General features: G+C 56.0%; 1 protein-coding gene across 1 annotated transcript; it reads right to left on the bottom strand.

The window, feature by feature from the left end:
• Positions 1-7145: 7145 nt before the first annotated feature.
• On the bottom strand, positions 7146-9967 carry Rps9 (ribosomal protein S9). Its single transcript, XM_005414849.2, has 5 exons — positions 9860-9967; positions 9468-9589; positions 9159-9281; positions 7943-8129; positions 7146-7396 (listed from the first exon to the last, which is right to left on the bottom strand). Exons 2-5 carry the CDS (start codon positions 9562-9564, stop codon positions 7219-7221), a joined length of 585 nt encoding a protein of 194 aa, XP_005414906.1. The 5' UTR covers positions 9565-9589; positions 9860-9967; the 3' UTR covers positions 7146-7218.

Consider the following 9967-nt stretch of genomic DNA (forward strand, 5'->3'; position numbering starts at 1 on the left):
AAGTGGTCTCTAGGGAAAACAAATACAGCTATATATGAGTGATCAATCAACTAATCATTGACTATTCTCAGTGGTTGTTGTTGAAAACACATAGTAACAAACATCATCCATTTATGAAATAGCATAGGAGAAATACAGACATTATGGAGTTAAGGACAGATTGGTAGGAAATCATCAATGGCTGCTGCAGTACATGTTGGCATCCTCAAAGTGGTTTCGCAGGAAAACAAAGATATGCAAGAAAGATCCAACAAGTAGTTACAGCCCAAGGGTGGTGAAAAGTAGCAGATTACCTCCTCATCAGTGACTCCCGTCACTGAGGTGTGACGGCTGGAAGGAAGACCAGGGCTGAGAAGAAGGACCGCGAGACCTGCACCAGTGTCCAGCAACGGGCTGTCCACTTTTTCCTCTGTAGTCATGATTTTGCAGGGTTCCTCCTTGGAGACAACGGTCCGGCCAGAGAGAGAAGGCAGAGTACACCCTGGGCCCCTTCATTCCTGCTAGACCAGCTGGTAGGAGGGGTCCTAGCCCCGGGGCCCCGGCTCCAGAGGCCAGCCCAACCTCCAGTGGCCACCCCCACAGTCAGGGCATGGCCCAGGGGCCTCCCAGGGCAGTCCCTCCCGAGGTGGCCCGGCCCCCGACATCGGCAGCAGATGAATGCAGTCGATGAGCCTCCCCCGCCAAGCCCCGAGAACCAGACCCAGGGTCTGCCTCTCCCAGTGCTGCATCAGAGGCAGCCACCCCCTCTCGGTCTCTCTGCCCTCTCCCCTTGGCCTCCTCGCCACGGCCACAGAACACTGAGGAGGCAACTCCCACCACCATCTCAAGCGAGCCACCTGGGGCAAAAGAAATCCTCGGCAGCCCCCTTCCTCTATCTGGGGCTGACTGAGCAACAAACCCATCCTCAAGAATAGTGTGTCCCTCTACTGCACTGGGATCCGGGGAAGTATGCTTATCAACGCCTCTTGTCTAAGAAAGCAGAGGGGCGTTCTCTCTGGTCTCCCAGCGCATTGGGACCCCGCAACCACTTAGTGTCGTCTCCCCAAGAGTCAACACAGGCGGCAGGAACGTGTGGATGAAGCCCTTGGCCCGCTAGTCAGTCTCAGCACCATCAGGTGCGAAGTGTCCCAGGCAGGTAACCTGGACACGCACCTTCTCCATGAAGGCGGTTCTACAGACTCTGAATATCGGGCACCCATGTCATCCATGAAGTCTCGGTGCAGATCTCTCTGGAGCTCCACTCACTCCTCCACCGCAGCCTGTACAGTCAGGGGAAGAATGGCCTCCAGGGCGTCTCCCCAGGTATTTTGCGCAAGGTCCTCCTGGTCTCCAGCTCCCGAATGGCTCCCAAGTCCCCAGTCACCTCTGAGCCGTCGGGCGTCGGCACCCTCGTGTTCTCCGAGTCCTTGTTCATCAGCTGCTCCTCCGCTGACTCCAGGCCTTTCTGGCTCTCAAGGGCAGGGCCAAGAGCGCCCCGCCATGCGGCATGTTTTCGCAGAGGTTTCTCCATGTCGGGATGGTTCACGCACGTCTCCGGGCGGCCTGCTGTGTCGGTGCTTCTCTGTGGCATGGTGGTTCTCGACCGCGGAATGGTGGCCGGCCCGAGGGCCAGCGCACATCTTCACACAGCTTCCCCGGCACCTGCTGCCTGCATTTCCGGGCGCCTGCGCAGCGGGCCTGCACCGGGCCTGCGAGTACCCCAGCCGCGCGGCCTCCCGGGCGAGCGCCTGCATGGCAGGCTATTATTTGATTTCTTGATGATAGCTATTCTTTTTGGAGTGAAAAATGAATCTCAGTATTCCTTTAATTTGCATTTTTCCAATGGGCCAGTGATGCTGAACATTTTTTCATGTATTTATGGGCCACTGGTACTCCTGCAATGAATTTTCCTCTGAGAATTGTTTTCACAGTGTCTCCGAGGTTTCAATGAGTTGTATCATCATTATCATTAACTTCTCCAAAACTTTTAAATTTCTTCTTTGACTTCTTCTGTGACCCAACGGTTGTTTAGGAGTATACAGTTTATTTTCAAGGACCTTTTACCTTTTCTGAAATTTGTTCTGTCACTGATTCCTGTTGTCATTGCATAATGTTCTAATAGTATGCATGGGATAATATATGTTCTTTTATATTTACTTAAGCAAGATCTGTGCACAAGTATGCAATTTATTTTGTAAATACCATGTGCGGCTGCAGAAGGGTGAAACATTCTGTATGTGACCACCAAGTCCATATGTTTAGAGGGTGGCTCAACTCTGAAATTTCTATACTGGTTTCTTGTTTAGTCGATCTCTTTGCAGAAGTGGGGTGGTAAAATCCCCACTTATGTTTGTGTCAGTGTTTATTTGATCTTTAATTTCAGCAGGTTTTGTTTTATGAAAGTAAGTGCTCCAGTATTTGGTGCATATGTTTATCAATGCTATCACTTCTTGTTGGATCATTCCCTAAACTAGTATGTAGTGACCTTCTTTGCCTCTTCTAATCAGTTTTAGCTTGAAGTTTACCATGTCTGATAAGAGAATTGCTACCCCTCCTTGTTTTGGTGATCTGGTGCATGAAATGTTGTTTTCCATCCTTTAATTTTTAGTCTATCCATATCTTTCTGGATTAGATAAATTTCTTTCTTTTTTTTTTTTGTGCAGGGAATCAAACTCAGGACCTTGTACTTGCCAGGCAGGCACTGTAACCACTGAGCTATATCCCTTGGCCGTTTTTTTTTTTTTTTTTTTTGAGACAGGGTCTCACTATGTAGTTCATGGTGGTGTTGAACTCACTTTGTAGCCCAGGTTGGCCTAGAACTCACAAAGATCCTCCTGCCTCAGCGTCCCGAGTGCTGGGAAAAAATAAAAGAAAAAGAAAAACAAACTAATGTTTCATGGATTCCTTAGGATTTTCTACATACAAATTTTCCATCAGAAAACATACTTTTGATTAAAACTAGTTTTGGTTTTTGCCTTCCACTTAAAATGTTCCTACCCACACATTCCTCTGCGTAATTGCTACAGCCGAGATACCCGGTCCCAGGTGGAGACCTGGCCGGAGTGGACTCTCCTCCTATTCTCATCGCAGGCGGAAGTGCGGTCTCTTACCACCCAGAACGTCTGCTGTAGGGGCTTTACCATGCTCGGGAGTTTCCTTCTGTCTCTAATATGCTGAGTTGTAAGCAAAGCACAAGGAGCTCATCAGGTGTTTTCTGAATGAAGTGAGATGACGATGCCCTCCTTACCTGAGTACACTGACCTAGGTGTGTCAAGACAATCTGACGCTCGTGGGATAACTCCCACTTGGCCATGATCCTAACCCTCTCAATATACTGCTAGATTTGATGAGGCCTAGGATCAGTTGATAAATTTTGCATCTATGTTCACCAGGGCTATTGTTTATGATTTTTATTCTGTGGTTTTACAGTTCCACGGCCTGAATCCGGGGCCTTCGCACTGAGCCGCTTTATCAGCCCCTTATTACCATGAGACAGCACCTTGCTAAGGCACTAACTTGCCTGGGTTAGGCTTGACCTCAATCCTCCTGCCTCAGCCTGCTGAGCAGCCGCATTAGAGGTGTGTGCCACCGCCTCTAGCATTCTTTTCTTGTGATGTCTACCTGGTGTGGCGTCTCAGTGACGTTCACTTCATGGCCTGTTCATGTGCCCCTCTTCTTTTTTGGGAGGAGGGTATGAGGATCGGTGTGCAATTGGTTCTTTTTAATGTTTGGTAGAACTTAGCAAAGAAAGCCATCTACCCCGGGCTGCTCTTGGAGGAGAAGTTTGTAATTATTAATGAAGTCTTTGTACTTGTTTCAATCTTTTTTTTTTTTTTCCGTTTTTGGTTAGTGAGGGTAGTTTATTTCTAGAAACAGGAGACCAGTGAAGGAAACTTGGAGGAAAAAAAAAAACCACACTCCCAGGCCAGGAGGGAAATGAAGCCTCCTCTGGGAGCCTGCCACATCTCCCCACCCCCCATCCTTCTCGCTGGGGTCCTGTCCCGTCGCGCCCCACTGCCGCCTGCAGGCAACCCAGGCAGGGGTGCGGCAGCCTCACTCCCATCCTCACACACATTGCTCAGGTCCCAGCAGCTCCACCCCGAGCCTCCTCCACCTCCTCCACACTCAGTCCTCTGCGCCAGGCTCAGAAGGGCCCTCCGGACCGCCATCTGTGCCACCTCAGCGGCTGCTGCCCGCTCCAGGCCCTCCTCTCCCCACCTGCAGAGCCCTCTTCGGACAGCTCTCTGGTTCCACCCTCCTCTGTCAGCCCCCTTCGCGCAGCTCCACCTTTCAGAACCGAGAACCCAGTCCTCTCGCTGACATTCAAGGTGGCAGTCAGATCTGAGCTGCACGCAAGAGCTGCAGGACAGCTCTCCTCCCTGAAAGCAAACACGACAGTACTGACCCGCAGCCACACGCGGACACAGGGCCCACCCAGGCACCTCTCTCCTGCTGGTGTCCGCACCGAGGGCCCCTTTCCCAGCTCCCTCCCTGAAATCCGCTTCCCTGCCCCCGTCCCCTCAACTGTAAACGTCTTGGTGCCCTAGTATCGAGGGAAGGCACACAAACCACTCAGAACGCAGATGAGCACCCCGTGCTCCGCGCCGCCCCACACGGCCCCGCGGGGTTGGAGTTTCCTAAAGCAGACCTGCGCTTCCTCTTGCCTCCTAGAATCCACGCTGCATCGGGATGCTCCAGGCCCTTCATGGTGCATAGCGACCCTCTGAGACCCGGTCTGCAGCTCCCGGAGCAGCTCAGGCTTCCCAGCCATGCAGGACCTCCCCTGCCCGCCCCCTTCCCCCGTCTCCATCCCCGGGACGGCTGATCCCACGATCCCGCACCGTGTCCCTGCATCTACTTTCACCACTGACGCACCTACCACCCCGCAAAACTGGAACTGAACTGCTGACCGAATAGACTGCTGTGGCGTCCACCTTTTCCATCCTCAGCTCCAGTCCAGGAAGCATGTTCTCCTCACCCGGCCTGAAAGGCAAACTCTGGAAGGAGGGTGCCTGGGGCTCAGCAGACGGTGTGTACCCCATGTGCTGAGGGTGTGCTCGGAGCGGAGCCACCCGCCGGGAACCCAGCCAGAGGAGGACCGTCAGCTCAGGAGCCTCTCCAACACCTCCCAGGAAGACCTAGAAGTACTGTAGGTCTTTCTGGCTTTTCTTTTTCCTTTTTTTTTTTTTGAGACAGGGTTTTGCCATGTACCAGGCTGGCCTCACTCTCCCAGCGATCCTGCCGCCTCAGCCTGAGATTACAGGCGTGTGCCACCTCACGAGGCTTTCTGGCTTTTCAGTCACATGAAAACAGACATGGTGTGTTTGCCTAGAACTGCTGCCTCTGAAATCGTGTGAGATGGGAGACAACCCCCCCCCCAGGTATCACACTAGAATTTCCCGCCGCCCTGGGGGAGGCTGGAGGCTCACACCCATCTTCTGCAGAGGCAAAACCCGGCCCACACAGGTCAGACTGCCCCAAAGACCCCCAGCACCCTCCCATTCCCTCTGCCACCTGAAACTCCTCTGCCCCTGCTCAGCCCTGCGGCTGAGGTCCTGGGAACCCGGGAGGAGGACGGCCGCACTGGGTGAGGAACCAGCCTGGCAGGCCGAGGACCTGAAGGGGTCAGGGGGAAATGGTTCTGCACTTCCGGGGCCTATCAGACCTCTGCCTCTGGATTTGTGAGCTCTCAGGGACCCTGGAAAATGTAAATCCCTTGTTCCACAACCCAGACGCTGCTGTGGTGAGACACGGCCTGAGGATAGACAGCTGGCCGGCCTGGGGAGTCCACTCTGGCCCTGCTGGGCTCCCCACACCCTCCCTGTTCACACATTAAGCCCAGCTGGCCCTCCTACATCTGAGGGCTGTCACCGAGGCACCTGGCACTGCCAGTCCCACCTGCTCCTTGAGCCGAGCAGGAAGGGTGACAGCCCGTGACCGCACCAAGGGGCCCAAATGGAGGGGACTGTGGGGACAGCAGAGGCCCAGAAAGGGAGCCCTAGTTCAGCTCGGCCCTGGGCTTCGTTCCTGCTCTGCCCTGGCCTGGGGCGTGAGACCAAGCGTGCCTTAAGAGGTGCTGATGGGCTCCCAGACAAGGAACTCTACAGGTAGTCTTGGGGCCCTTGGGCAGCTCATGCCCACTTCCTGTCTGAGTCCTGACCCCGTAAGCCCTCCCCCTCCCCCCCACTGCCCCTAGCACCCGTAGACTTTACACAATGAGTACTCTGCTCTGCACAGGGCACCAACCAGAGCCCAGCGCTGCTCCAGAGCACGCAGGGTCCCGAAGAGGCTCAGGAGTGTGTCCGCACGCAGAGGGAACCAACAGGGAGACACTGAGCGGACCAAGAACTCTGGGACTTTTGGGAGGTAACTGCTTCCAGGACACTGCCAAAAACGGTTACCACAGTGCCCGCTGTGACCCACTACCACCAGATAGCAAAAGCGGTCACACTGCGGGGGCGGGCCTCGTGGGAGATCCGTACAGGCCTCACAGCCAATGCCGGGGGCCCAGAGCCTGCTCTGCACTGAAGCTGGGAGCCAGCTGACCTAAGACCCCAAGCAGGGAAGGAACGACAACATGCGAAGTGGCTGCCACTGCTGAGGGAGTTGCTCAACTTGAAAGGTTTCTCCTTTGCACAGATGAAAACTCTTCCCTCTCCTCCTGCCTGCCCCAGCCTCTCAATAAAATAGAGTAATGGGAAGCTGCCCTCCCCCTCTAGGTCCGAACGCAGGGATCCTCACACGTCCCTGCCAGAGTCACACACATTCCCCACTCGGCTGAACCGCTGCAGACAAAACTGGGAGCTTGCCACACCAAGCACAGCAGCCCTGCGACAGCCCGTGGTTCCAGCAAGCGCTCCACCTACCGCGACTCCTCCCAGCTGGGGTCTCAGCTCCTAGAGCCGGATCGGCACTTGCTACTCTCCCTGCCGGGAAAGGGCTCCCGCCCAACCCCCCCGAACAGCTGGCAGCGCTGGGACTGCTGGCCCTGCGCGCCGGCCACGCCGGCAACACCTCTGGACAGTGCTCACAGGACCCTGAGCCGGCAGGGCCGGACAGGTGTCTTCCGCCCACCTGGCTGCACCCATGGCAGAGCCCCGAGGTGGCCCGGAGCCCACTCAAGGCTGTGCTGCGCGGGCACGCCGCCAAATGGAACGAACACCAACTGCAGACTGTTTGTCTTGGTTTATTCTGTGACTGGGAAACTGAACAATCCTCAGCCAGGAACTGAGGGTGGGCTTAATCCTCCTCCTCGTCGTCCCCGGCCCCAGCCCCACCCTGGCCCTTCTTGGCGTTCTTCCTCTTCACGCGGCCCGGGCGGCCGCCGCCGTACGGGGAGCGCAGGGAGAAGTCGATGTGCTTCTGCGAGTCCAGGCGCACAATGAAGGACGGGATGTTCACCACCTGCTTGCGGACCCTGCAGGGGACAGCAGGTGAGGGGGCTGGGGGCCACGCCCCAGCTTCTTCAACTTGTTATGTGACTACACTGTCCGGGCTGAGATCGAACTCTCGCCTCAGGTTCCCGGCGTGCTGGGAGAACAGGCCTGTGCCTGCTGGGCCCTGCAGTCCTCGCCATTCAGCCTCAGATGAATTCACCAACTTCACACAAGTCCAAGAACACAGTAACACCCACCACGGTCTGATGTCACAGGAGCCCAGCAGATAGCTGAGTCCACCCACTCGGCCCTCACCCTCCAGAGGCACCAACAGCTGTTACCTGTCCTGCTGCCTGCACGCCTGCAGACACCTTCGCAAGGTGTACGGCCTGAGCCGCAGTGACCCTTGCGCTGGGCTATGGGGGGGCCAAAGCTGCCCCTGCTCCCCCACAAGCTTTCTGCAGGGTGCAACTGTCCCTCAAGGTGAGCTCACACCCTCATCAGCTCCAAGGGCTGCACGGGAGACAGGGAGTCAGTGAAGGCCACCACAGGGGACTGGGGACAGTCTGGGACCCGCTGCACGGTACCTGATGTGGCGCTGGCGGATGAGCACACGGGCATGGTGGATGGACTTGGCCAGGCCCAGCTTGAAGACCTGGGTCTGCAGGCGCCTCTCCAGGAAGTCCTCAATTTTTAGGCCCAGGATGTAATCCAGCTTCATCTTGCCCTCATCCAACACACCAATGCGGACCAGCCGCCGCAGGAGGGCGTTGCCTGGGAAGAGAAGGAACACCCAGTCAGGGCTCTGGCCTCAGCTCCTTGCAATCAAGCGGTGGGACACAGGAACTAAGAGTTAACTGATACAGGACTCCGAAGTTCCGACCCAGCCTGGGCGTTTATCCAGACCCTGTGCCAGAAGAAAAACTAAAAAATCCCTAGAGATGTAGCTCAGTGCAAAGGCCCAGTGTTCATTCTCCAGTAAAGAAACAAATACCATGGGCATCTTCCTCCAGCACCACGGCTTGAAATGCTTCCTCAACGACAACTACATGATTTCTCCTGCTCAAGCCTTTACTAAATGTCACTTAAATGTTCTTGACCACTTATTAAACCAAGCATGCAAAGGTAAGCGCACCCAGGGTCCCTGCCCTGTTGTCACTGGACATTCCAGGAACGCCACTATTTCCACTAACAGCAAGGGACTTGGACTGTGTCGCTACGCAATACACAGCCTTCCTGAGGTATCCAAGCGTGACTAGCTAGCATCACCATCTCTAGACATGAGTAACGGGAAAATGGGATGAATCAATCAATCCTTGTCTAGCTAAAATAAAGACAAGGTCTTTAATCCATATACTTTTGTCTCCATTACATCGCTAAATGAAACGGCGAGAGTGTTGCTCAGTGTCAGAGCAAGGCCCTGGGCCTTTCAACCCCAGGAACGAGACCCACGAAGTTAGAGACAGGTGGCTCGCGCCTGTAATCCCAGCACTGGGGAAGCTGAGGCAGGTGGATCGTTGCGAGTTCGAGACCAGCCTGGGCTACAAAGTGCGCTCAAGGCCAGCCTGAACTGCATAGCAAGATCCTGTCTCAAAACGACAAAAGAAAAAAAAAGAAAGGGCTGTCCCAACGTCCTTGGTGTACCGCGCTCGCCAAGCAGGCGGCCTCGGTTCAACCCCCAGGACGGAGAACAAATCCAAGCTGCAAGCCGGTTCCCCTTGTTCAGTAAGTTTTGCAGCAGCAGAATAACGACCCCCAGCCCCAGGGCCTGCACCGGCGCCTGCGGCGGGCTCACGCACTCACCTTCGAACAGACGCCGCGGGTCCTTCTCGTCCAGCGTCAGCAGCTCCCGGGCGGCCTTGCGGATCTTGGCCAGAGTGAACTTGACCCTCCAGACCTCTCGCTTGTTGCGCAGCCCATACTCGCCTGCACGGTGGGGGAAGGCAGGCTCGGGACCCGGGACTGGCCGCGACGCCGAGCCGGCTTTCCAACACACAGGCGGCTTCCGAGCAGCAACTCCCCGCAGGGGCGGGGCCGCCCCGCGCCCGGGCCACGTGCTCACGCCCCCCGACCCCGGGAGACAGGCCGGGAGACAGGCCGGGCCGCACTCACCGATCAGCTTCAATTCCTGGTCAAGGCGGGACTTCTCGAAGGGCCTCCGCGGGGTTACGTAGGTTTTCCGGCACACCCAGCTCCTCGCCACCGGCATGCTGGCTCAGCTAGCCCGGCTGCGCCTGCGCACGAGTCAGTCAGTGCGCGGCCTCCCAAGCAGCGCGGCGCGCACACCGCGCCACGACCTCGCGGCGTTCAGTCGTCTCGCGAGAATAGCCCGGAGATTTTGAGATTTGTTTTTTTTTCCCACAGTCACCCCCACAGTCGCGCCTTACTCTGTCCCATGGTCCCCGTCTCTTTCCTGACTGCTTTTGCTTACTTGTGGGAGTTTCTATGTATGGCCCGTGCAATCAGACACCCGCAAACCCAGGATAAAGTGCCCACTAGCTCACCTTCGAACCGGCGCTGACAAGTGAGAAAGAGAGCCGCGCGCCTCTTGGTCGCGCTCTTATACCAGCGCCGCCGCCTCGTGATGTCATCACGCAAGGTGCACTTCCGCA

This window comes from Chinchilla lanigera, unplaced genomic scaffold, assembly GCF_000276665.1.
Source record: "Chinchilla lanigera isolate Chin_1 unplaced genomic scaffold, ChiLan1.0 scaffold00203, whole genome shotgun sequence".
Lineage (NCBI taxonomy): Eukaryota > Metazoa > Chordata > Mammalia > Rodentia > Chinchillidae > Chinchilla > Chinchilla lanigera.

Excerpts from the sequence above, each read along its gene's own strand:
- Rps9 (XM_005414849.2), bottom strand. The coding sequence starts at position 9,564 with ATGCCGGTGGCGAGGAGCTGGGTGTGCCGGAAAACCTACGTAACCCCG. Across the intron at positions 9,282-9,467 it reads CCAGGAATTGAAGCTGATCG|GCGAGTATGGGCTGCGCAAC; the intron begins GTGAGTGCGGCC and ends CCCACCGTGCAG. Across the intron at positions 8,130-9,158 it reads CCCGCGGCGTCTGTTCGAAG|GCAACGCCCTCCTGCGGCGG; the intron begins GTGAGTGCGTGA and ends TTCTCTTCCCAG.